The 27,891-nt window shown below is 39.7% G+C and overlaps 1 protein-coding gene across 2 annotated transcripts; it reads right to left on the bottom strand.

Moving 5' to 3' along the window:
* Nucleotides 1–15,711: 15,711 nt before the first annotated feature.
* tdh (L-threonine dehydrogenase) lies at nucleotides 15,712–27,457 on the bottom strand. 2 transcript variants are annotated; one of them, XM_088931922.1, is made up of 9 exons: nucleotides 27,290–27,457; nucleotides 23,051–23,244; nucleotides 22,501–22,543; nucleotides 22,083–22,153; nucleotides 21,807–21,956; nucleotides 21,269–21,441; nucleotides 20,976–21,066; nucleotides 18,214–18,483; nucleotides 15,712–17,723 (listed from the first exon to the last, which is right to left on the bottom strand). In XM_088931922.1, exons 2-9 carry the CDS (start codon nucleotides 23,232–23,234, stop codon nucleotides 17,584–17,586), a joined length of 1,122 nt encoding a protein of 373 aa, XP_088788048.1. In that variant the 5' UTR covers nucleotides 23,235–23,244; nucleotides 27,290–27,457; the 3' UTR covers nucleotides 15,712–17,583. The 2 variants fall into 2 exon arrangements, with proteins under 2 accessions (XP_088788048.1, XP_088788038.1); XM_088931912.1 differs by lacking the exon at nucleotides 27,290–27,457 and adding an exon at nucleotides 26,079–26,180.
* Nucleotides 27,458–27,891: the final 434 nt, after the last annotated feature.

Here is a 27,891-nt window from a genome sequence, read left to right as displayed (position 1 = left end):
CTTCTTCAGGTGTGGGACACGTGTGGCACACCCGAAGAAGGCTCCACGGCCGAAACGTTGTGTTTTCTTTCTTCTTTTTTTCAGCATGGAATAAACCTATTACTTGTTCCTTTGCAGCCTACGCATGCTGACACAGCTACCCACCTGAAGAATTACAGAGTGCTGTGGATAAAGTTGATGGTGACTTTTCTTACAATAAAGATGAATATATTCATTTTAAAGAGACTCTAGTACAGTAGTTTTCCTCACTATACAATGAGTATGGCTAGCAGCCATATCACCCTGCAACTCACAACTGGTATCCCACTGAAGCTAAGCAGGTGTGAGCCTGGGCAGTACTTGGATGGGGGGCCTCCTGGGGAAAAACTAAGGTTGCTGCTGGAAGAGGTGTTAGTGGGGCCAGCAGGGGGTGCTCACCCTGCGGCTCACGTGGGTCCTAATGCCCCAGTGTAGTGACGGGGACACTATACTGTAAACAGGTGCCGTCCTTCGGATGAGATGTAAAACCGAGGTCCTGACTCTCTGTGGTCATTAAAAATCCCAGGGCGTTTCTCGAAAAAAGTAGGGGTGTACCCCAGCATCCTGGCCAAATTTCCCATCGGCCTTTATCAATCATGGCCTCCTAACAATCCTCCTCTATGAATTGGCTTCATTACTCTGCTCTCCTCCCCGCTGATGTGGGGTGAGCGTTCTGGTGCACTATGGCTGCCATCGCATTGGTGGTGGTGGAGGGGAGTCCCCATTATCTGTAGTGTCCAGAAAAGCGCTATATAAGTATAAGCAATTATTATTATTTTCTGAACTATTACAGAACTATTTCTGTAATGGAAGGATCTAGAATTTGGAAAAGTATGGATTAACTCGGGTTAGTCAGCGATTATTTTTATCCTCACAACATTCTCATGTTCCAACATTGGAACTAGTCCTCATTTCTATTTAATATAGAAGCTATTCTTTAAAATTATTATTTTGATATTTACTATTAACACACATTCCTTTCACCACACAAATAATTAAAGGTGTAAAGCTGATAATCTGCACTTTAACCTCATAGTTATTGTTTTATTTCAAATCCAATGTGCTGGAGTACAGAGCCAAAACAGCAAAAATTGTGACTGTCTAAATACTTATGGACGGCACTGTAGATATCTATAATTAATTCAGTTCTATTGAATTTGTAAATATGTCACGTTATTTGTTTGAAAAAACAGTTTTCATTATGCATGAACACAATGGTGGTGAATTGAATAGAGTATAAATTTATTTTAATGCTATTACAGCTATTTTCAATTATAGACAACCCGCCTCAAAAATATGAACGCATTTGCTCGTGGAAAATCTTCTCTCTTTTGCAAGATTGAGGACATTTTTATATTCAAGAATGAAGTTAATAAAAACATTTACCTCAGGGTTCCAGATGAAGTAATATTTTAAAAGCAGAATCATAAAACGTGTAGCTGAGTTACAATGCCTAGCTGCACAAACACCATGAGGTCAGTTGCAATAGCTTGGTAGTCGCTAGTTTTGTCAAGCGATTAATGATTTCTGTTAGTCAACATTAAAAAAAACTGCCTTTTCTTTACATCACAATGCTATAATGTGACGAACTCTTGGATTGTTTTTTAAATTGCAGTGTACAAGTCCCATTAATTTAGTCTTTTTTCTTTCTTCCTTAACCGACCGCTATTTTCGTTATCTGCCAGCAGGTGCCGCCAGCGACGCGGCTGTGCATCCCCAGCGTGTGAGAGTCAGTCAGATGAGGACAGCAGCTACAATAAGGATGGACGCCGCCTAGTAGTGAAGTGTAGCAGCGTTACGTTAGCACAGACCATCCATTCGTATTCTCACCGCTTTATCTAATAAAGAGTCTCAGCAACCCATCTCGGCAAGCTAAGGGTGCAATGCAGGACACACACGGGCATAGGCTACCACAAGGGCCGGTTTTGCCAGGAGACAATTAATCTACAGTATTAGTATGTTTTTGTACGGTGGAGAGGACACCCACAAAAATACAGGGAGGACGTTAATCACTGCACCACCATGCTGCTCTGGTGAAAAAATAATGACAGGTATGGTGGCAGTCTCATTCTAATATGTGATGGGTAAATACATAAGAATTATTTTGGTAAGATGTTTTAGTTTATGTCTGTACTTTGATTCCAAACTGAACAGGTCAGCATGTAAAAACAAAGGGGCTGGAATTAATAAACTTGATTTATTGGATAAACCTTACTGAAACTGTGAAGAGCTGTATTAATGAATATGTATGTTTATGGGTGAAATTGGATTAACAGAAAAATCGAAAGTGTCCTCACCAACGGGATCACCGTGTGATACAACAATACCTGTTCTCGAGAGAGGAAGGCACTGCAGAGAATGGTGAATGTGCCCAGAAGATCATCGGCTGTGGTCTCACAGTGATTAAACAGCTCTATGAGGACCGCTGCTGTGGTAGAATTCTGGCCATCACAGAGGACAGTCTCCACCCTGGGCATGAGCTCTTCACCCCATTGCCCTCAGGCAAGAGACACAAGAGCATACGGACACTCACCACCAGATTCCTCAATAGCTTCTACCCACAAGCAGTGCGATTGACAAACACATTTGGCCATGCCCCTCAGACCACACCTACACCATCTTCCTCATTATAATTTTATTTATTGCACATCTGCAGTCATTGTTTACATGTCTGCATTGTTTACATACAGACTGTTTACTTGTTTACTTGTACATTGTCTACTGTTTGTATATTGTCTTGATGCACTGTCTGCACTTTGTGTTTTTTTACACTTTTGTAACAATCGAGAGAATTTCTGTAAGTAAGAATTCCATTGTACCAGTACATGTACCGGTTACATATGGCAATAAAGTTCAAGTTCAAACAAATCAGTTGCTGTTTTCCTCAAGTGCAACAATTACATTTCAAAAATCGAACACTAGAGGACACTCTTGCATATTGGGTTTTATTTGAAGTTTCTTAGGAGTTCATAAATCCAGTCCTGGGACAATCCAGCAGCTCTTGTAGGCCTTTTAACATCACCTGCACCTCAATGGAAAATTGTTAAACCTGTCAAATTAAGTCTTGATTTAACCTTAAGAATTCAGGTAGAATGAAAACCTAAAGATACTGCGCCCTTTCAAGGCTACAACTACACATACCTGAAGTACCGCAACTAAAAGATGCCTGCAGTTAGTTCAAAGAACAGTTTAATATATTTTCAGTAAATAGAAGAAATCTTCAATTTCATTTCATCACTCAAGAAAAGGCATAACAGCTGCTCATACAGGAATTTTGAGAGTCGGTATTTCACTTCCCCATTGACTTTCAAATCAAAGTTTATTTATCAAATGCACAACAAGACGGCGTGCAGCAGTAGTTGCTGGCAATGAAATGACTTTAAAGGGGTGACCATGATGGTTAGCACAGTTTCCTTAATCCTGGGTTTAACTGACTCCTGTCTCTGCACACTTTGCTTGTACTTCCCACCCGCATGTGGGTTTTCACCAGGTGCAGCTGCAATTAACAGACCTAGGCTGAGCTTGTCTTGTTTAACTGTGTAGTCAGGGTGTTGTCAGCATGGCTGTGCTGATGTTTAGAGGCACCATTAATATACAATCCTCCTCTGAGCTGTCATGTGTTTCAGTCGTGTAGTTTTCTACTGTTTTGATGCGGATTAGCGATAGACCTACGTCTATCAGTTCGGTAGTTCAGGCAAATCTTTATTAATGTGACACAGAGACAAAACATATTAAAGTTTATTTGGCATGACTTATCTGTCTGCGGGAACAGCAAGAGTAAAAGGAGTGCTGAGGAGGCGAATTATTACGTGTAGCAGAGAGGAAGTTTAGATTTTGTCCCCATCATGAACTTCTGCTTAAAGCACCATAGACTATTCATACCATAGGAGTTGTGATCAATCTACCATTTATGCACACCCTTAATTTAATTCCACCCTATCTGAGACCTCTAAAGGTTAGTATACAGTCAGCTTTTTATTTATTCATTTGTTACATTTAGCAAGGTAATAACTTGTTCATTGTTCAATAGACTGGAAGGCCTGTTTGTCGAAGACTGTTGTCCTGGATATAGACCTTAGAAAAGTACAGCTGGTGATGTGCAGGTCTTGCACTGTAGTAAACTGTACCTACTTCTGAGTAAAGCTTCGTTGCACAATAGAGTTGTTATAAACACTCCATTTTTCAAAATCGAAACAATCTTTTGTGTATGCATGCACTGTTTTCATAGAAATTCACCAAAAAGTGTTGGGTATACACTCAGTCTTCTCAGATTACAAGGGTACACTCAAGGATGCATATCAGTCTTCCAAGATAATTCTCATTATTACCATTTATTGAAGAAAGGTTAATTCCCCATTACAGGACAGGTATCAAGACTGGAAGATAATTTATAGTTATCCCCAGTTTAACAGTTAAAAGTTATTCCCAAGGACAATTATGCAAAATGTGAACTGTCCTGATGGAAAAGGGATGGGTGCCAGCGAGTCCTGCTCAATAACTGTATTTTGCATCATGTGGGTGACCTGTCCTGCCCCAGCATGTGGTCATGGTGCAGTTCTGCCAGGTTGTTCAGCCCTGCTCTTTGGCAGTACACCATTGCATCGGTTATATGCCAAAACCTCAGAGCTGTGTTACCCAGGGTCATTGAACTCAAACAGCTATCATGGACATCTCACCACTGCTCAAAGCAGTGATTTACAGGACAATAACAAAACCCAACTTGGAGATGGTGCTCCAGTGAAAACCTTTTCCTCCCCTCCTGCTGTTTCGATAACCTATGCAGGATGTGTTAGGTCAGGCGCAGCACAATGTGAAAGAACGATTATTTTCAATATACGTCTCACACAAAAATTAAAAATACTCGTATGGGAAAAGATAAATATCCAGTATTAAGAATGAAAAGTTAAGCTTTAATAAAGGCTTTCATGAGTAGAATGACGTTTTGCATTCTCTCTTGTTTAAATTGATTTAAAATGTTGATCATACTTTATACTGTATGTCTCTTTTCAGATACTTTTTTTTTGCGTGTCACTTTGAATATCTTAGCAGCATATGCTTATCAGAAGAGTTACATCTTTGGGTCTATGGCTCTTACGTCTTAAGTCCCCAAGAAATGCAACAGTTCAAATAAAATCATTGACAGAATGTTGCGGTAAAAAACGGAGATCACTTTTCTTACCAATTCTTTTATGTGACTCTGATAGTCATAAACTAGGAGTAAGCAAACAAAATGTGGTAGGACTGCCATTGAATGTGGATGTTAAACCAGTTAATTCCTTGTAGGTGACCTTTCTCATTTTATCCATGTTTGCGTTATTACATAGTTTAGTGTTTGTAATCTGCTATTATTGGAACCAAGAAAGTAGAAAGGACATTGTGCAACACATATAATATGAATCCTTCAAAACAACAAGTTGAAATAGTGAAGATATGGCTGGACTCAAAATATTTGCTTAATGTCCTGATGTCAAAGTCTTAATTGCTGTGTTTAAAATCCACTGTGTTTAGGAAAGGTGAGTTAACTACATGGAACTTGCCTTCTCTTAACCAAAGCATAATCCAGATGCAGGAGTCAAATCCTGAAAAGAAGGGTTAACATTACAAATCGTTTCCGGACATCATGCAAGAGTAGTGAGGCCTGACCACCAAAAAACCCAGACAGCTACCAAGTATTCAAATCCTAGAAAATGCCTACATAAGCCTATAAGAGAGATAAAATACATATACTGTATGTGCTACAAAGTGACTGGGAATATCTCCATATTTTAAAATGCATCTACTTACCAGGAGTGACCATTTTTAAACACAAGATTCTTTATACAGGAAAACAGGGTTTGCTAAAAACAACATAATGGCAATCTATCTTAACAAGGTTCAAATACTTCACCTGAATCTTGTGTTAAAGACTGATCAGAACAAGAACCGTCCTTGCTTGGCATTGTCTCTCATCTCTGTCTTTCCTTCTCTTCCCGTGTTCTCTCTCCCTCTCTCTCCCTTTCTCTACCTGTCCTCTATCCTGTTTTCCGGCTTTCCTGGACTGTTGATTACTCTTTTAATGATTTTGCAAGAGCGTAATTAACTAAGGTAAACCATGGTAAACAATATGTTTGATTTGATCGGTGAATACATACCATACCATACATCTCAGCAAACATCAAGAACTGTTGAGGTGTTGAAATGTTGACACTAGTCAGGTGGCTAGCATTGTCCCTTGGGTTATAACACCTCACTAGTGACTTCCCAATAACCGAAACAATCCCATATGTACTCAGTGAAGTTAAAATATGGGGGCTGTCATGGCAAAAATAGGTAATTGAAGTCTTATGTTCTGACATGTGTTATCATGGACTATATGACACCAAAATATTATGGCACCAAAATGCAATAATGGAAAATGTGAGTAATAAGCGGTGACACATGCACCTGTGTACCACAGCATTAAGTGTGCCATTCAAAAGGACTACACGATCTTTCCCAGACTAATGCAACATACCCGTAACTGCTGGCCTTTATCAGTGTCCTGAACAGTGAGCACAATGCAGTCAGAGTGTAGTACACTATGTGCTCTTCTCTACACTAAGTGTCCGCTATACATGATCCTACTTTTCAGCAGTTAAAATGTCCCATTTATGTCACCACTATAGATAGACTAAACATGTTTTCACAGACAAGAGTTGTGAAAAACTGTGTTGTCTGTTGTCTGAGTTTTCTGTGGGTTCAGATAATGCTACTGCTCTACTTTAATTGTTCATGTGTTTCGGCTTTCAGTTTAATGCCACCTTTTTCAATAACTGTAGTGGTAATCTTACACATTCCAGCCTTTCTCTGATTAGTGCTCAGATCATTCTAAAAGTTTAGGCAGAAACCTAGCAGAAAGTTTAGGAAAATGGCAAATCTATCAACTGAGGCTGGAATCCTTTAGCAGTAAAACCATAGTCCTCAAGCGATAAAACATTCTTCAGAGGACTTATACTTGCAATACCAATACAGTATTAAATGGCACATACATTTTACAAGGAAACAAAACTGCTGGCTCTTTTTTTAGGAAGAACAGGAGGAGTTATAGAGTGGCTAGTCCATTCAGAAAACACACAGGAGACAGTAGGTTGGGGAATGTTCCACTGTAAAATGGCCAAGCACATGCGACACTGTTAGCAGGAGTCTTTGCCTTAGCCTTGGAGCATATTTTGGCTTTACAACATCTTTATAAAGCAGAAAATGTATTTCAATAGAAGTCATAAACAGGAAGCTAGATGCTACACTCATTTTTTAGTTTCCTCCCTGTATTTTTTTAATTTTTGTCAGAAGCTGACAAAGCTAGTTTTCTTGTAGCACCCTTTACTGTTCTTAATACTGTTCTTAGATATTATCAGCATGTTAGATTGTTTTATACAGTGCAAACCTGTGAGGAGACTAAAACAGATTTAGCTACACAAAAACAAAAATTTCAGCTCAGACTAAGCAGAAATCAAGATATAAAATAGTGTGAAAGGATTAAAAGTTACATTTCTTCAAATTCTGAGAGCAATTTTATTGATTTATGTTGCAGTATATTGTTTTGTGTATGGAAAATTGACTAATGTATAACAGTTAAAAGCTGTTATAGTCCCACTCTATAACTGTGAGATTTGTGTTCAGGAACAAATGAGAAACAGCACAACAAGCTCACATGTTATGAGACAAGGTCACTCCATATAGACTTTGACAGTTTTAATTAAATTTCCTCTTTGGACCAATGAACCCAGACCTGTGTTCGTTGAACAAGAAGGAGATTCCATCAGTTGAAAGTCCAATATTTACAGCCCAGCAAAAATTAAGCAAGATGTTCTCCTTGCTGCAACTGCATAGTACCAAAGTAAAGATCCACAAAACAAGACAGATACTTTGTTGCCCACTACTGTGGAAACTTGTCTTTGGGTTGTCAGACATGCTTCTGAACAAGTCCTCAATATGAAATGCGCTGTACAAAAGCTTAAAATGAACCAATTAGGGTGTTAACAATCGTTATGTTAAAACATAAAGACCCTGTACAGGGCTCAAGTTAGTGGTTTCACCACGCAGGAAGCCCTTGTAACACTTTAAAATAAAAACGCAAGTCCTAATAATTAAAAAACAATGGGCAGGCGAAAGTCAGAAGTGGGTTGGGACAGTTCAATCGAGACGACAAACGCAAAGGCAGAAACGAGATCAGAAACTAGCAAGAGTCCAGGAAGCAACGAAGAGATCAAACCGAAAGAAGAAGGGTACGCGCACACTAGGAAACTCCAAGGCGAATCCGAAATACTTTAAGGAGGGTTGAAGTAGTGACTTAAGTGAAAGGCGATAGGAAGATTAATTGCGGCGTGAGCATCGTTTTAAGCGCGTGCGCGTGGGAATGTGAAGGCGTTTGTTAGGGCGTGTGGAATGCGTAACATAAGGGAGAATTTGCTAAACAAGTCATCAACTTATTATGACAGACTTATTATAGGACAGACTGACCAGCCCACTTTCACATTCTGCCGTTCACCTCTTTCACTATTCCAAGACTTAGTTTACTTTAAAGCTGCAAAGTAACTTGCAGCTATTGAAATCCTATTCATTTATGATATTGTATTCACATACAAAGCTGAATTCCAAGTAGAAAACAGGGTCTTGGTACGGCTAATGCACTGTACAAATTGCCCAAGGTTTTTAGAGATCTGGCTGGGCAAAGTGAAGCTTGTGTACTACATTTCCACAGGGACTGGGTGAAGGAGAGTTTGTTCCAATAGCAGGTTATAACCCCAGATGAAGCAATGCCTCCTCTCCAGGAATAGGTGGAGTTCTGTAAATTAAACATTTCCCTAAAACACCATCTTTTCCCACTAAATACCTCTCAGAGTCTCCCAGGCTTGAATACACTAATCTCTCACTCACTCTCCTAAAGGCTCATTTACTTTTTATCCTTGAAATTCTATATGAATGGATTAAAAAGGGGGGATGCTTTCACATTGGTTGGATGTTGGGGAGAAGCAAGACATGTTACACAACCTGCATTATTGTACTGTATATGAGGTCTGTTAAATGAGCAGTCATGTTGCAGATACTATACTGTCTGGGTAACTTACTTCTGGAAAGTATTACCTAAACTTTATCGTTAAAGAAGACAGTCATTCAAAATTGAGAAATGTGTTTAGGAGCCTGGACTACTTTAACAAATGAAATCCAGAGCCATGTGTCTTCTGGATGTACATTTTAGGAATATCTGTTGCCCAAAGAGAGGTTTTAAAAGCAAGTGTAGCAGTATTAGTGAACCGATGGAAATTAAGGATATTGTAAAACTAACTTTAGTCTTACATCTTCATCTCTTTTTCTCCACTCAGTCCTTATCATCTAATATAACACACCCAGGTGGTTGTACTTCACATCTGTGTCTAAATAATCGAATTTGTTCATCTACATAAACAAAGTCAATGGACTGGGGGACCAATGTAAAACCTAAATTGAATTGAAAGTCGTTTATATTCACACTAATTGTGAGTTTAGCTGACATCAACTAATGTGTCCAGTGTGGCCTGAGAGAAAGGAATGTCTAGGACAGCTGTGACACAAAATCTTTTTGTTTCTCCTCTTTAATAACGCTCACTTGTTATTAAAGCACCGTATTTAGAATATTTTTTTTTGCATCAGCATGAATGTTTGGTCATAGAAGTTAAAAACATGGTGACTTAGCCTTATCTACTTAATGTGTCTTCATCTAGTGTTATCATTGTCTTCTATACATACTGGAAAATTAATGTAGTAATTTATTAGCACCGTATGTTACCTAGATTAACATATACTGGATGTTGTTTTTGTTTAAAAAGGTCAAACACATGTTGCACCTGGACACCTTGTCAAACCAAGGACTTGATTGAATTGGTGAAGGTGAAGGTTATAGGTGACGATACTTTTGTAGACAATTTTGAGAGGTTGTTGCTCCATTGTAGAACTTGCTCTCCTTTATCTAAAGCCGTATAATGTCACATAATGTATAAATAAGCTTTAGCTTTGGTCTTGTTGTGGTTGAGCTGAGCTGAGGAGTGATGACATGACAGGAATACAATTATGCAATAAACACATTTAGCCTATTTTACCTTTCAAATGACACAGAAGATTAAAGTGTTCCCCTTTATTACCTCAGATTATATTGAAGTCAGTTAGGCTGTAATTAATGCTGAAAGAGACTACTATGTGGTATTCACTGCCTTGATGGGAGTAAAAGCTGAGGCAGAAAGGGCATGAGCAGATCCATTGTGTGACTGAGTGAGGGACTCATATTGCATGAAACAAGCCCATAGGAGCTGTCTGGCACTATGTGATTGTCTATTGACCGTTTTCACTGGGTATAAATCACATCAGCCAATCTAACAGACCAGTCAAGGGAGGGTTTACATTGGCAGTCCGTTTCAATGAATGTGTTTGAACTGAGCTAATCCATTGTTTTCAGTAGCTTGGAAGTATGTGTCTGTGTTTAATGTGCATAGAAATGGACCACGAGAGAAAATGGGATAATGACACTCATGTCAGCCAGGAGGTATTACCTAATTAACACAGCATCAGTAATAATGGTCTGTTGTTCACCATTGATTAAGAGCTGATGGAAATTCAGCTAGCCATGAAGTGGAGGAGCAGCACATTGTGTAAGCCCGAAGTGGAGTTACTGTAAGCAAGGTTACCCTCAGGATCTTTAATGACCGTGAAGAAGTCAGATGAGTTTCACATCTATTCTAAAGGATGGAATCTCCTCATAATGTTCTGTATCAAAATACAGTGGTTTAGATTTCCCAGGGGTCCATCAATTCCATGTACATCAGCATTGTAATTGTCCTTGAGAGTTCTCTCATCCCACTACTGACCATGCTCAGCCTTGTTTGGCTTCCAAAATCTAACAAGATCAGTCTACAAGGTGACAACACAGAGTAACAAATACCTTCTTTGGTACATATTTGATTTAAATTTAAACAAAATATTTTTTTCTGACAAAAGGACATGATGAGGATTAAAAATACAGTATATGGTTAAACAAATAGGTGCAATTTATTTACAGAACAAAACAAGCTACAAACACGTCTATAGTACGTCACAGGGCCCTAATGCCTCACATTCCATAATTATGATGAGATGATGTTCCTTTAACACCTAAATATATATTTTGACTGTTCTGTTGTAGGAGATGTGGGTTTTAATTTTCTGTAACAATCAGAAATTGTAACAGTAATTTGCAAGAGTACTTGATGATTTTTAGGAACCAATCAAACACATTAATTCACAGTCTCACACAAGGATTCTAAATACACAATATACAATTTATTGATATAACCAAATCATTCAAATCAAGCAACAAACATAACAGAATCTGTCTTTGACACAACCTGCTGTGATAAGAAAGCTGATTGTTGACGCAGGGATTACAAAGTTCAGATTTAATAACTTCAGAGTTAAAATATGCATTGACTATAATGTGTAACAGTCTAGGTTCTATAAGTCTCATATAAATAAATCACATTTATATCCTCAGGCACAAGTAAATATGCATTTACTGTTGTGAACTAAACATCAAACATGCTTTTGGAATAATAGTTCACCTCTCAAAAATTATAATGTGAATAATGAAGTTTCCTACTCCAAGAATTCGTTGTCCAAACATGCTTGATGAGTTTAAGCTTCATGCTGATAAAACAGAGCTGGCCTGGATTTGTCCGTGGCAGCTTCTCTATGCTGGGAAAGTCAGACAGAGGAAAGAGAGAAAGAGCTTTTGTCTTGCTATGCTTAGCAGCTTGCACTGGCCTCAGAACAGCTCTGTCAAAGTAGCATCTTGCTGACTTTGGTCTTTAAAAAAGTCTATGCACAGTTTTTGCTCTTGACATCCAGCCACAAGGTAGACGATGGGAAACTCAGTTCATTCCAGCTATAGCTTTTATTCAGAATATGCTTAGAAAGAGTCCAACTGACTAATTTCATTGATCAGGAAAAAATAACAGTTTTTTTTTCTATTTCAGGAAGAATATCTTGGGCAGAATTCTGTACCTTACTGATTCACTCTCTCAGCATGGCGTCTTGGAGAAAAGTTCAAGTCCTGCAAGTCCTGACTCAGACTGCTTGCAGTCACATGGTTGTAAAAGTCAGTTTGCCAATTTGGTCAATGAGTTAACTGTTCAAAAATGATGGTGGATATTCCTTTGGGTGATGGATATTGACTTTTGATCTGTAAGTTTGGGAAGAAACCATTCAGGAGACGTGTCCTAAATAATAACATTAATTAAATAGACAAAGTAAATGCATTTGGACATTCAACACTCATAATAATAATATAGCATCCACCTGGATGATGCAATGGCAGCCAAAGTCGACCAGTGCACTCACCATACATCAGCTATCAATGGGGAGGAGAACAGAGTAATCAAACCAATTCATAGGTGGGGATTATTAGGTGGAGATTGTTAGGGGATCATGATTGGTTAAGGCCAGGGGGAAATTTGGCCAGAACACTGGGGTTAACACTACTACTCTTTTCAAGAAACGCATTGGGTTTTTTAATGACCAAGGAGAGACCATCTGAAGGACAGCATCTTTTTTACAGTATAGTGTCTGTGTAGGTCCTAATGTCCCACTATATTTCACAATCCACAAGCATATTGCACAAGCGTACATAGACATTACACAATCATAGATAAATTAGAAAATCCACTTCTGTATATTGCACACCAGTTGTAAACACAACACCAGTTGTAAACCGAGGATTCAGGTTTAGTCCCAAACCAGGTCAATGGTTGCCCCTGCCCAGACACACAGTGGATAAGTTGTAAAGTCTAATGGCAGAAGGCAAGAATGACCTTCTGTAGCGCTCCCTGTTACACCGTGGTTGGATCAGCCTATTGCTGAACGTGCTCTTCATTTCGGCAAGCACATCGTAGAGGGGGTGGGAGACATTGTCCATGATGGTCGATAACTTGAAGTAAATGTTCCCTGAGTTTATCAGTCTCTCATATCGTCTGGACCACTCCACCTAACAAAACTGCTTCAGTTCGGTGATGTTAGAGGGCATTCTTTTATCCACAGCTTTCTTTAGGTCCCACCACAGCATCTCAATGGGGTTTGTTGTATCTTCACATGAAGCAAAGAATGACACGGAGGCAGGTGTGTAGTAATGAATTATGTATTAAAGAAAAGTTATATTGTACAGCACATTACACTACCGATCTGACATCTTTCTCTCACACTAGCTTTCTCCAACTGTCCCCCAGTTCTCTTTGGTTTTCTATCTTTCTGGCACCAACACTATAACAATCCGATGGCTCCTATAACCTTGGAAAATGGGTAGAGCCACCCGGTGGACTATTATGTGTAATTACAACATTTATATATTTCTATATCACTTTATTACAGGGTTGATCTCTGGACTTTGACTTGGCCATTCCAAAATCCTGATTCTTTTCTTTTAGGTGTAGGTTTGCTGCTGTGTTTTGGATCATTGTCCTGTTGCATGATCCACTTTCTGCTAAGCTTTAGCTGTTGGACAGATGGTCTCACATGTTCCTCTAGAATGCACTGGTATAGAGAGGAATTCATGGTGGACTCATTGATTGTGAGGCGTTGAGGTCCTGCAGCTGCAGAGCAAGCCCAGATCATCACCCCTCTACCACCATGCCTGATGGGTGGTATCAGGTTCTTGTAGAGATAAACAGTGTTTAATTTTTGCCACACATGTCATTTTGCATTATGACCAATCAACTCCACTTTGATCTCACTTGTCGAGAGGATTCACCTGTTCCAAACGTCTTGTGGTTCATTCAGGTGCTGTTTTGCAAACCTGACATGCAGCAATGTTCTTTTGGGGGAGAAGGGTTTTCTCCCCTTCCACTAAAGTCGTTCTTGTTCAGACTTTTCCTAACATTAGAATCATGATCTCTGATGTTTACCATATCGACAGGGGCCTGAAGATCCATGGATGTATCTTTGGTGTTCTTTGCAATCTTTAAGTGTATCATACGGTCTGATCTTGGGGTGAACTTGCTGGGAAACCCACTGCTAGGTGGATTAGAATCCGCCTTGAACTTTCACCATTTGTAAATTATCTTTCTCGCTGTGAAATGATGGACTTCATACTGTTTGGAAATGGCCCTTCCCAGAGATGAGTAGCAATATTTCTTTGAGAAAGTCACATAACTTTTGACCGAGGCATGATGTGTTAACACAAACCTGAATGCTCCAGACCAAACTGATAGTTTCTGATTTTATATAAAGGTGTAAACTCACTTACTGATGATCAACCACCTTTCGTAACTGATATGGAAGCAGTAAGGTTGCACTATTTTTTTCATGCATTCTTCTTAATATTAGTTTATTTTTGTTTAATAAATAATATCAAAGTAAAATGTATTTGTCACATGAGGTTAGATGCATCTATTCTTGGGACCTGGTGAGTACTAGGTGAAGGTCAGCTACGTCTTAATATGTAAAACCATAAAATCTTAAGAGGGTGTACTTTCTCTTTCACACCACTGTATATTCAACGCCACAGAGTGAGCACCGAATATCTGGATACCTTGGCCCACTTATTTTTGTTAATAAAAATATTCCTCCATCCGCATGTTTTGACCTCACTCCACCACATGCTTGTAATCTAAAAATAAAAGATCTAATAATTTTTGGCCTTTTATTTAACTTATCACTTTTGAAGACCTTGAAATCCAGCAGAATGGATCTCGTATGTCAGGCTTTTGAGAATACAACACTTACTAGGGGCACTAACAGATACTCATTGGAATGAGCTACTCTTCCTGACTTTCTAATCTTTTCTTGGTACTCTTGTGTATGACTGGTTAGAATGGAAAGTGTCAGTTATTTCCAGCTCTGTATTTGCTCCCAATTTTCCTGTTCCCTCCCTTTGGAACTTTTCATTTTCAAATTTGCACTTTTTCCAGTTTACTTGTTTGTTACTTTCCAACTTAACCAGTCTTTACTTTTGATTAGCCAGTTTCTGTTTCTCTTCTACATTATATGTTGGCAAAAGTCTTTCTCAGTGCACACTATCACTCCTGGCCTCCTTCCTGTCTTGGGCTTATCTACTCAGTGCAGCCACCTGTCTTTATGAGAATACACCCACTTGTGTTGCAGGTCTGTCTGGTGTGTCTGCATGAACGTTCCTCTAAAGTCAACTAACTGTTATTCCCTCTTGTCATTAAAGAGCATCATTAAGTTTGGATTTTTCCATTTTAAATGTTTTGGTTGAGTGATACACACCAGCTATAATCCCAATGCTATGGTAAAGTTTACAGCTTTCCCCACTGTATTATTAAGCAGTTTACTCGGTGCTGTCAGCCAAGAATGCTGTATTTGTACTGCACGACAGCCTTTTGACTTGCAAATCAACACCTTAAAAAAATGCCAACAGCCATTCTTCCACATTGGGTCTAAGGAAAAATTTGAGTACTCGCCAATCAATGACAGTTATCAAGTAAATAATTGGAAATTATTTTGTTCTCCTGTAACAAGGTATTTTACCGTGTTACTGAAATTTTAAGACCTATAGTGTTGCAAGTCACTTCAACTCCTCCTGGAAGAGGCAATAACTTCCTGTTTTAGTACTCAAGCATTTCTCATTTCCTCAGTTCACAACTAGCTGCAACAACCATTGCTTAAAATCAGCTGAAATTTTAAATAAAAAATTAAACATGCAGGACAAGGGTAGGCTTAGTTGAAAATGGCTTTATTGACAATGTGGAATTTTTGTAATCAGTGGCTTTAAAAGAACAAGTATGACACTTAAAACAAAGGTACTGTTCCATGTATACAGGTGCTTACTAGAAGTATGTCATGTGTAATAAATACAAAACAAATATCCAAAACCAGATGCAAAGGATGTTTTTAGAGTTCCTCAATTTTAAGAACAAATCCTAAGACCTTAAACTTCAAACTATCATAGTTGTATCATAGCCCTTAGCTGTTTCTAAAGAAAATCAACTATTAATGCAATTAACCAGTTTTTCCCCAGCTAAAAGTTCAAATAGCTCCAACTTTCCAGCAACTTTCAACGGGGAAGTCACACTGAATGTGTCAAATTGTTATGATTGTATAACTACCCCTTATTGTCAAAGGTAAAAATGTAAAAATATACTGTATTAAATCAGTAACATCTTCAAACATTCACTAAGTTGCAAGTGAAAAAAAGGTTTATCAGCAGACTTTAAAATATAAACAAATTTAAGAATAATTATACAAGATTAAATCTTCATAAATAAAAATTACACAGCATTATTTAAACCACTAAACAGACCAGCACTGGAGAGTGTTCTTTTCTCTACTCAATGGGCAATGGATGTTTAAGATTTATCTCTAAGAACTCCAACAGTTAATACATTTCAGGTGGCCTACTGTATAAAACTGCTGCACAATGGAAGCTGAGGACCAGAGCAGGGTAACGCTCGAGTATATCCACTGCAAAGCCACAATTCAGTCTGTCACCAAACTCTCCAGGTATTGAGATAAGAAGACAATGTTTAACACCTTTCACAGTTTGAACACAAAGCGTAGCATCAAAAGCTCACAATCCTGATGTACTGTAATGCCAAAAAGCTGCTTTCAACACCTTTCCATTGACATGGACATTTCCATTTTGGTCTAGAGAACATGTCTGTGCTGCAGTCCTTAATTTCATACCCTACACTGGACTATTACACACATGGGGTGCATGCATTTCAGTTCCGATTCATCTATTGAAAAGCTTACGGCTCTGTTGTAGAAACTGCCAAGTATTTTAACATTCTCCTCAATCTTTAAAGCACATGGCTGCAGAATTCTGAGTTTATGTGTAAAGCTCACAGTTAATCTCAAATCACGATATGTTCAAGAAAAAAAAAAAGATACCAAAGATACCAACCAGAACGAGAAACTTCATTTTTGCATTCCTTATACCAACGAATTTGATAGAGTTAAATCTTACAAACTTATACAAAACCATGGTGCAAACTGCAGAATAGTAGAGAAAATACCCCCAAAATATACACACTGATAGGCACTAGCTGAAAATAATTCAAACCTATGGAAAATAGAAAGGAGGTATTGCAGTTGCATCAGCTTTCATAAAATTAAGAGTTTTGATGATGGCTTCTCAAGCTTTTTTTTTTGAAACTGCGATATTAGAATCCAGGCAATTATCTTTGGTATTAGAGGCAAAAGTCTTAAATTTAGAAATTACTAGCCATGTGCCTGTTTGACACTATAGGATTCCAAAAACATTTTCAGACAAAGCCCTTTTGGAGTAATTATTTTTCTAGAAAAGACTTATTTAGAGTACTGCACAGTTCCTAGCAGCACAGCAAAAATGCAGCAAAAGCATGTCTGGATCTTCCTGAAGTGAACACAGAACAGGAACAGTAAAGAATGACTATTCAACGTTCAGGTCTTCTGAAACTATCCAAGCTCTGTTGCCTACAAAGCTAGTAAGTACCCTGAAACACATGGAGTAAAGATTATGTACAGACCAGTGTCTCTGTGGAGTAAAGCTAATTTTTTTTTACACTATATACACAATGTGGCCTCAGGTCACAGTTCATTGCTGTTGGTTCAGTTGGCATGAGCAATTCGGGAGTCTGCGCCAATAAAGTTGAGCATCGTTGTGACCAACTCTGGGAGGTCATACTCGTGTTTCCAGCCCCACTCTCTGCGCGCGTTCTCATCATCAAAGTTCATGGGCCAGCTGTCAGCTGTAGAGCCAAAAACAGTTTAACATTAAAGAAATTTCCATAACATTTACACCAAGTAATTAGCGACATGCACAAGTTCTCAAATTATCCCATCTCAGTGAACAAACGCGTCTACAGCTGGTTTTGATAGAAGCAACCTGGATAACAAAATGGCTTATCGGTAGCTTAACAGGAGGACACAAATTACATGATTATTGACAGAAATGGTGGTTAAAAAGAATGAATTACAAAAAAAGAGCTTAGTGAAAAGTCTGTAAAAACAAGCTTCCACCGATAGGGAAAATCCATCACGAAAGGAGTATTACTCATTGATAACTGAGGAGGCAACGTTTCAGATTCAATTCCTAAGGATATTTAAACAGCCGATTATCTTTCTTGCACAGACGTTCTAGCAAGGAAGCAAGTATTGTATTTTACAGATGGGCAGATACATGCTATATTTAATGAAGGGTCTGGTACTGTAGCCTCACTCTGTAGTCTGGTCTCTTACCAATGGCTTGTCGCACAGGGTCAATGTTGTAGGTGACCTGGAGGTCAGGCAGCTGTTTCTGCACCTCGGCAACCAGCTCCTCAGGGCTGAAGCTCATGGCGTTGATGTTGTAGGTGCGCATGCTCAGCTGCTCTGCTGGGGACTCCATCACCTCCAGAGTGGCGCGCAGGCAGTCATCGATGTACATCATGGGCAGGCGCGTGTCTGGCTTCAGATTGCACTCAAACTTCCCGGTCTTGACGGCATCATGAAAGATCGCCACTGCATAGTCTAGAGCAAGAGCAACAGAGGATAGGTCACAGAGAGCAGGCTCACACGCGTCGCAGCTGAAATTCATTAACAAATTACATAAATGAAACAGCTGGTATTCAAAAAAGGATAGAATTTTCCTGTAGGTGAAATATAATTTTGCATTTTTAAAATGATTGCCAAGCAGCTGCACACTGTGCATGAATAAGGCTTAACCTATAAAAAAAAAATATATATACTTTGATCCTTTAATACAGTGGTTCTCAAACTTTTTGGACCAAGTACCACCCCTAATCCTACCAAAGCATCCAAGTACCACCTACAAGTCATCATCTCATAGGAACCCCAGAAATTCTCAATGACCAACATGAGCGCGAGTTCACACACACTCACACATACATATAATAAATATTATAATAATAAACTTTATTTGATATAGCGCCTTTAAAGGTGGCTTCTCAAAGTGTTTTACAGAAAAAAAAACATTAACAACAACTAATAAAAACCACCATTTCAGTGAGAGGGGTGAGCCTGTTTAGTTGAGCAAAGCAGATGTGAATTAATTTTTCGAGCCTTGATACAATTCACAACAGAGTCTAACAGATATTAAATCGTCAGGCATTTTCTTGACAGCAAAGGTCTCGCGGTGGATGTTGTAATGCGTACATTAATTTCTGGAGCAACCTCTCTAATTCGTGCAACTATACCGCTATGTCGGCTTGTCATTGCTCTAGCACCGTCTGTACAAACTCAGACGCATTTTATCCAGTCAAGGCCATTAACTTCGATAAATTCATTCAGAAGCTGAAATATGTGCTCTCCTGTAGTTCCTGTTGGTAGTGTCTTAGAGAACAGAAAGTCCTCATAGGACGTACCCTCAAACTCGTATCTAATGTTAACGAGCAAATTGGCCAAATCGACTACAGACTCATCTAATTGCAGTGAAAAACATCTGCTCATCTTAACGCGCTCTATCAGTGTACTTTTGATATAATCCTTCATTTCAATAATTCTATGAATGACTGTGTCTTTCAGGGGGAGGGGGGCAGCAGGTCGAGCTGTTTAGCAGCTTTTTCTCTACACATAATACGAGTCAGCTCTTTTGCCAACGGTAAATAAGGTTCTTCAAAAATAGTGTAGCTTACCTGCTTTAGCAATCCGCAAGCTTGCATTTTTCCGCGTTTCTGTTTTTATTTCCGTATTTAAAGTTTTTATTTCATGCGCATGGGAGCGAAACACAGAGACGCTCGGTGTATTTTTCTCAAATTAGGACACTTCTTAAATATTTTTCTGTTATCACGCTTTCGTGTGCTCACAAGATGACCTGCGTTCGTAGCACGTATTTCTATGCATTCCTGTGTTTACAACGTTGGCATTGTTCCAAAATCACGCACATTCTCCTTCCTCCCTATTTGCTGGAGATACAGTAGCTTTTTTTAAATACAATTGGTCACTTGCAACTGTAGCACGCATTCCTATAGAGTGGTATAGAATTACAGAGTATCTCTTGTGTCCACTGAAGTATTAGCGCGCACTGTATCGTAGTACGTAGGCTGCATATTCGACACGTATTAAAATACAAAATATGAAAACCCGTCCTGATTTTTCAGCGCACACGACACAGTTCCAGGGTCATTTGGCGTACCACCTGGCGGCACTCCACGTACCACTGCCGGTACGCGTACCACAGTTTGAGAACCACTGCTTTAATAGATTCTAGCTGGGTATACACAATTTCAACATGGCAGCATCCAGCTGAATGCACAATCAATTCTAAATTTCAATACAATTGCACACTGTACATTACACTCAAGTACTGCGGAGAATTTATAATGTTGTGAGTGTTATGAGTGACACATTCCAAGTGGTAATAAACAGATTTAGTTCCATTTGGGCTTTAAGTTTCCCTGAGCGTCACATTTCATGCAGTCAGCTCTTCTGCAGCTGCAAGGCCTATACAATCAGTTTATGACTGAAGGTCCTTTGCAGGGAAAAGCTACACAGATCATATCTTTAGCCCACGTTACAAGCATTACTAGCTAAAGCAACCCATGGTAATAGTATTAATGCAAGCTGGTTCCCTAACTATGAAAATGTCCAACAATATGCAAGAAGAAGTTATCAGTAAAAACTGAATTGCAACATATAGTATATAAAAAAATAAACCTAAATATTTAACTGTCAGACATTCACTGTATGCATCCACAGTCAATATCTAGCTTCCAAGCTTCAGAAAAAAGTGCTGTACAGTTCTTATGTAATAATAATACAATACAAAACTTAATTGTCTATAACATATGCAGACCAAGTTACTGGAAAAATATAAACAGCAACCTCAGCAAAGCATTAAAGGAAATGTTTTACATGGGTAATATCCAACACAACTACCCACAAATTATACAATATCCATATTCATGATTTTTTTAGGTCTTCCCACTGCTAAAACGAGCACAAGAAAACGTTATGTTCTAGCAGCTTCACTGCTCAGCCTATAAGAAAGTTGTGCATCTCACCTGTTGTTCCTCCACCTGGCTGCGAGTCTGCCGAGATGATGCCGGGGTACCTCAGACAGCGGAAATCCAGCCCGTACTTGTGATGATAGTACTGCCGAGACAGAAAAACAGACGTTTTTGCACCCAATACGTTTACACAAAACAAACTCGCTCCAGCGGTCATAGTGTAAGTAAATGCAAGAAATCCCAAGACGCACGTGATCAATGCAGAGCACTCTTTACCGAGAACATTCCCTTCAACGCTCTAATGTGATCGATACGGAGCACATGCTCCCGACAGCCTCTGGCCTCACCTCTCCCATGAGCTCAGCGTGCACTTTGGAAACCCCATAGATGGTGCGGGGGCGCTGCACGCACAGGTCAGGGGTGGGGTTGCGGGGGGAAGTAGGACCAAAAGCTCCGATGGTGCTGGGGACGAACAGACGCAGCCCGTGCTCCGCCGCAATGTCGAGGATGTTGTGCAACCCTGAGAGGGGGAGACAGAAAAAGACATGATGGGCCCCGTTTCCAACATGCCGCTCTGGAATCAAGTGTTCCAAAAGTAAAGTTTGAAACTGCAAAGCCAATGAGGGTCCCTGAAGGGACGGAATATTTTAATTCCCCGTTGTAATGAACAGTAGATTATTGGCACTTCCCCGCCCCAAGTCCAGAAAATTGTGCTCCGAGGAAGACCAGACTTAAAATACATCTTAATAAAACTCTGAATTTGTACTGTAGTTTTCAGAAAGCAAAGTACCAGAGCCCAGCATGCATTTCTGCAAGACTTCATTTTTCATCGCACTTTCCCCTTGGGCTGAATTAAAAACAAAATTCAGCAGACCACTTGCTCACCGGTGATGTTCACGGCTCGCGCCAGCGACACATTGGCCTCTCCGACAGCACTGAGGAGGGCGCTGTAGTGAACAAGCCAGGTGATCCGATTATTCACCACAATTTCCCGCAGGTTCTTGTAGTCCAAGATATCGGAATATATAAATGGTCCTGTAATTCATGAAACAGAGTTCAAGATTTAGAGACACATTCCAGCTTAATTCCAAGATAAAATTGCAGATCCAATTGTCATGAACTGCCACATTCACAAATGGGAAAAGGTATCTGTAGACTCACCACTGTGGAAGACATGGCTCGGGGGCTTCCTAATGTCTGACAGGATGACATTGTTTTTTCCAAAACGTTTTCTGTGTGAATATAAGACAGGTTTAAACTGTAAGTACCTTCATGATTCTCAGTGTAAATCCTCAGTGGTCAAGAATTAACTGTGCAATGAAAAATTAGCTAGATATAACTAAATAGAAATGCCTGGAATTTGTCAATACGAACACAAAAAAAATTGAACTTCTTTGGACAGTAATTTCTGCCTGCACCAGAGCTGCACAGGAAATAAAAAGCCCTTAGGCAGGATCGTTCTTAAGGCACTTAGTGCTTCTGTACGACTGTAAACATTACTTCTGTATTTACATGACATAATAACTGTCCTAATTGGTTTCCGTCCTGCATTAACGTTTAGAATTTCTAAGGCTCCTACCTCAACAGCTTCGCCAGGCCCACTCCCAGCTGTCCCAGGCCCCCTGTAAACACAACAGTAACACCCAATCTTAGCAAAGAACGTCAGACGGTTGCCAAGGTGACGCCGCAAGGAGAGTCCTACAGCACTCCTTGCATAACAGAGGACTGGTCTGATCTGGATTTTGTATAGTAACAATAAGACAGTACTTCAATACAGAGGATCAGCTTGAAGGCTTACTGCAGTTCAGACTGTACTATTACAATGATGGATTAGCAGCTCAATTGTCTATTTACCATTACATTTATACAAAGCAACAACCACACAGAAATCACATCATACTACAATCCCACTTGTACACTAAAGGTTTAAACAAAAATACCAAGTCAAAATTACTGCCTGGGCTTCCATTGAAAAAAAAAATAATTTGGTAAATTATTTTTCTGGGGGATAAGAATTAAAGAGGATCAGGATCATGAAGGACAAAAAAAACAGAACCATATATAAGGTAGAGCAGGCCACATCCCCTCCCTCTTGTGTCTTGAGGACTCCCGGTGGACGCAGACCGTACCTGTGATGAGGACCTTGGGGTGGTCAGTCTCCGAGAAGGACACCGAGTGGAAGCTGGCGTCCGAGGTGACCTGGCGTGGGGAGAAGCTGATGTGACGGACGGCCGCGGTCAGCGGCTGACACCCGCAGCCCGGCGTGAGCACTACCCGCTGAGCGGCCCTGGCGAGAACTCTGAATACTGGCATCTTCAGGCACCTGCGTGAAGGCAAACGAGAGGAGAGCTCACCTTTCAAGCACTTCACGAGCTTCCTCAACACGCGGACGTGAAAAAGCTGAAACACTGCTGGTAAAAACAAAGCTCTGAGACAAGACACAGACCTAGGCCACATGACGACAGATGCAGCTTATTTTCACAACTCCGGGCAACCACTCAAGAATGGGTTTTTTAAAACACTTGAAAGCATTTGTATTAAGTTTTCATACCAAACACATTCCAAAGCTTCTTGCGTACAGGAAGAGACCTACTTCATCGACCAGGGGAGTGTGGCAACCAGCTAGGCAACCCACAGCAGCCATTACACCCCAGCGGCTTCACTACACAGCAGAAATTACTTCACCACACGAATCAAGAGCTTACAGTGCAATTTGGCCAGGACACCGGGCTTAACTTCCCTACTTTTTAACACCTCCGTGTGATTCGTAGTGATCAAGTCATCAGGACTTCTGTTTAACATCTCATCCAAAGAACAGCACAGTGTCAACAGTAACCACACTAGAGCATTTATTTGGACATTCCGTCCTAAGGGGGAAAGAGTGTCACAAACTGGTCTATCAATTAAAATTTTTTCGGACCAGATATTTCCAAATTTTCAGGAAATACTCAAGACGAATAGTTGGCAGATATCACACAGTATTCCCGAACTATAATTCACACCTACAGACCTGAAACAGGAGTGTGCAATCACAAATTTACTGAAAAAAATAAGATTACTGGAACCAATAGCATTTGTTGTGTTTTATTGCCTCTCAGTATAAAAAGGATTCAAAGTTATATAACAAAACTCCCTACAGGATTTTATACTTGGGAGTACAATTTGATTCCCATTTCAGTTATTACAATTTATGAATCATGTACAACATAGCTCTGATTTATCAGTGTTGTTAATTCCACAGATATGTCTATGCAAATTTACCAAGAATATAGCAGGCTCAAAAATTCATCACTTGGTAACTGACTTATACAAAAGCCTGCAGTTTGTAAAATCCAGCACATGTACACAGAGTGAATCTGTCTCCATGTTCTATGTCACAGTGAAAGAAAGAAGAGGGAAATAAAATAATCAGTAAACTGAGAAGACCTACTAGAGTTTCAGAGAAAGAGGTTAGGTGCCGAAATTCTTCTGGGAACACTAGCCAGCAAGATCTATTTTTATAAGAGCTTGCATACGGTAAACTCATAACTCCAGAATGCAACAGGCCACACACTTACATACAGGTAAAGGTGAAAACAGTCACATGCATTACCATGTTAAAAGTCAAAACCTGCATTAACGGCAGCAAAATGCAATCATAAACTGGGTTTAGTACTAAACCATTATATTGATTCAAAAATTAGAATATACCATATTGATGTTAACATCCTTGCAGTTAGCTACACCACATTTCGAAAAATATATATAATTTTATCTCAGGTGGGTAGCTGCGTCAGCATGCGTAGGCTGCAAAGGAACAAGTAATAGGTTTATTCCATGCTGAAAAAAAGAAGAAAGAGAACACAACGTTTCGGCCGTGGAGCCTTCTTCAGGTGCCTGAAGAAGGCTCCACGGCCGAAACGTTGTGTTCTCTTTCTTCTTTTTTTCATCATGGAATAAACCTATTACTTGTTCCTTTATAATTTTATCTGTTAACTTTTCACAGACTACTTCTGGCAGAATTGCCACTACACAATTCTACTGGCAAAACTGGTTTTTCAAATCTCTTAAATGCTCCACATCTAAAAGAAAAATGTCCTAACGAAGCACCAATCAAATTATTTCTAAACGGTAGTGTTTTCGCTAATGCATCTTTCTTAGCCTGTCTCCGAGTTAGAACATTTCAGCCTCGACAAAGATTGCAGGGCTACCCTCTACGGTATTTATAGGGCACTGCCTCCGCAGCTGACCAATCAGAGGACGCGGAGGGCGGACGCTCCCCCTGACGCTGTGCGAGAGGCCAAGGAGTCAAGAAACCTCGAGACGTGCGCCCAGCCACATCCCCGCGGGAAACAGGCTGCTGACCGCCTGGGGCTCTGTTTCAACACAACGTCTCGGAAGGGCGAAATTTTATATACTGCAATTATGTATTTACCGTTAGCGCACTAAATTGGATAAAGAAGGATTATATCTAAAAAAAAAAAGATACAATCTGACCCATTACGGACCATTCTCTCTGTAGCTGCTTTGATAATTTCGTGCAATGTGAAAGCAAGTTTAAGATACCGATGGAAAAAACCGTAGTCATGGTCATGCCACCACCTAAACATATACACTTATACCAAAATCAAACATTATATTTTCGTATCTTTAAACATCTGTAACTTTCTCGGCGAATATACTTTATAGTAGATAAAACGATAACCACGCGGCCATCTCTTATTGTAAGATTTCCTTGGAAAAATAATCTTTAGATGAAGGATTTCCATCATCCATTCATGGTCACTGTTGTGGCGAAAGTACAAACTGGTCTTTTTTTTTATCAATTCCCCTTTTGCGTAAGGTTAGAAAAAGAACACGTCCTAATTAAGCGCCTATTTTTGTGCTAAAACAAAACCTTGCAGTCGTTTGAATGTCTCTACAAGACCGTAAACAGGTACTAACAGGACTTAAAAGCAGGCTCTTCCGCCTCTTAGTCTTTAATTTTAATTAAATCGATAACCAATTTTAATTAAAAACTTGATTTTGGAAGAATCTTAGCTTTCTGAAACATCACAATTCAAGATTTTCTTGAACATTTCTAAATACGACAACATCATGTACTTTTCATGCAACGCAGAGACAGGGCTCTAGAAACGGGAGATGTTAAGTCTCCCTGTATAGTGGCGGACTGTTTACCCGAATCCGGCTTTTTTCCCTCCTGTCGGTTCGGCAGATCCAACAAATGACAAGACAGTTTGTCTCCACAAAGACCAGCGCGTCATATCGCACTTGCGGGTTTTATGAAGTGAACTTGAGTGCTCTTATCCTCGGGCAAGGCACTCGTATTTCTCATTTCCTGAATGCTTGAGAGAAGTATTGAGCTAGCAGGTGCGGTAATCGGGATCTCTAGGCACAGAGGGATACAACATTGTGTGATACCGTCTTTACCAGTCCTAAGTTTCTGGAATTGATAGCGACTCAACTAATGCAAACCTACAGTACATCAGCCTGCGGAAGAATAAGCTATTTCACAATTTACAGCCCCAAAACTACATATCCGCACATATCCAGTCACACGTTAAATGTGTTTATAACGCCCCTTTCCTTTTCGACTTCCACCTCTTAAACTGCTAACGTTTCACCAAATGCGCAATTAATCGCATTCATCGTAGTTTCCTTTCATCATTTCCCGACTGTGTGCGCATTATCTGTTGATAAAACTTCGGTTGTAAGTTTTGTTTTTAAGATAGAGCGCAACATTTATTGATAAGTGATATTTGCTACGGAACGAAGATTTTAAAAATAGTACCGTCAGAAGGGACGAGACAATATTCTCTGAACCGCTTATCTGACAGATTATTCAGTTTCGGCAGAAGGTGTATGTGAAAGCGGAAAGCATTAGTTTTCTCTAACCGCAGGCCCAATCAGAGGCAGTTAAAATGCATTGAGAAAATGTTGCCATGAACAATTTACGAGAATGTACTGCAGCCGATTTCCGCGAAAGGCTTCATTTAATTTTTTAAGGCACATACCCACATACTGTAAATCCTCCGTTTCGTTAGCCGAATGACACATATCAGACAAGAAAAGCAACTGCAGTGTTGCTTAAATAAGGACCACTACTGTATATCAAAGAGTATAATGATCATCCACAATGGTGGAAAGCCCTACCCAAACCCCACATACATACTGTATGAAGTTAGGAATTTCACTGCACCACTCTCGTTTTCTTACATTACGGATAGATCACAACGTTTACATTTTACATCTTTCAAAAAGCCTGGAAAAATCCCGATTCTTATACTAGAATTCAATTAACGAGAACCCGCAATTGAACTCATCACCAAAACGGACTGAAAACTGCCATTGAGACAAAACTGACAGACAGACTGTGAAATGAAACCTACCAGAATAATAAAGTACTTCGACTGAAATTAAGGCGAAGTAATTAAATCCCGTTCCCTTCCGACTGCAAGCGGTGCCGATGCAGTTTAATTCAATGCGTATGCGGCTTTCTCCGTTGAAGCACACACGTGCTAACCTCAGCCTGCTCTTGCATCAGTCGCTCTCCGGTTGTCTAATATATCTCTAACCAGCTGATTTCAACAGGTCTGCGTCCTGATTGGGCGACACGCCGGAGGTGTGGCCCCCCCGCCTTCTCCTTTTCCCCCTGTGACATTAGGAGACAACACGTGGCCGCTCTGTCGCTTTTGCGTAGTCTTTTCTGCCGGGGGTTTGGAAGGGCAGGCTGTAATTTTAGTTTATGTCCTACCGTAATTATGTTACTATGTTTAGCATTATATCTAGGGTTGTTTTACTTAAATAATACAATGGAAACAGAACGCAGTGCGATTATTACGGCCTTTAAAACCAATCAATTGATGCCTTTACTGTAAAAAGCGCCTTTCATTTTTAGAGCATCCTCAAGGCGTTTTAACTGAGCGCTGTAATTCAGCAATTTTTAATTATGGCGATGGAATCAAATGAATACGGGAATATGTAAAACTAT

The sequence above is a fragment of the Atractosteus spatula genome, chromosome 2, assembly GCF_055471065.1.
Source record: "Atractosteus spatula isolate fAtrSpa1 chromosome 2, fAtrSpa1.hap1, whole genome shotgun sequence".
Lineage (NCBI taxonomy): Eukaryota > Metazoa > Chordata > Actinopteri > Semionotiformes > Lepisosteidae > Atractosteus > Atractosteus spatula.
Note: the sequence above shows the minus strand (reverse complement) of the source record. Positions and strands in the feature narration are given on the sequence as shown.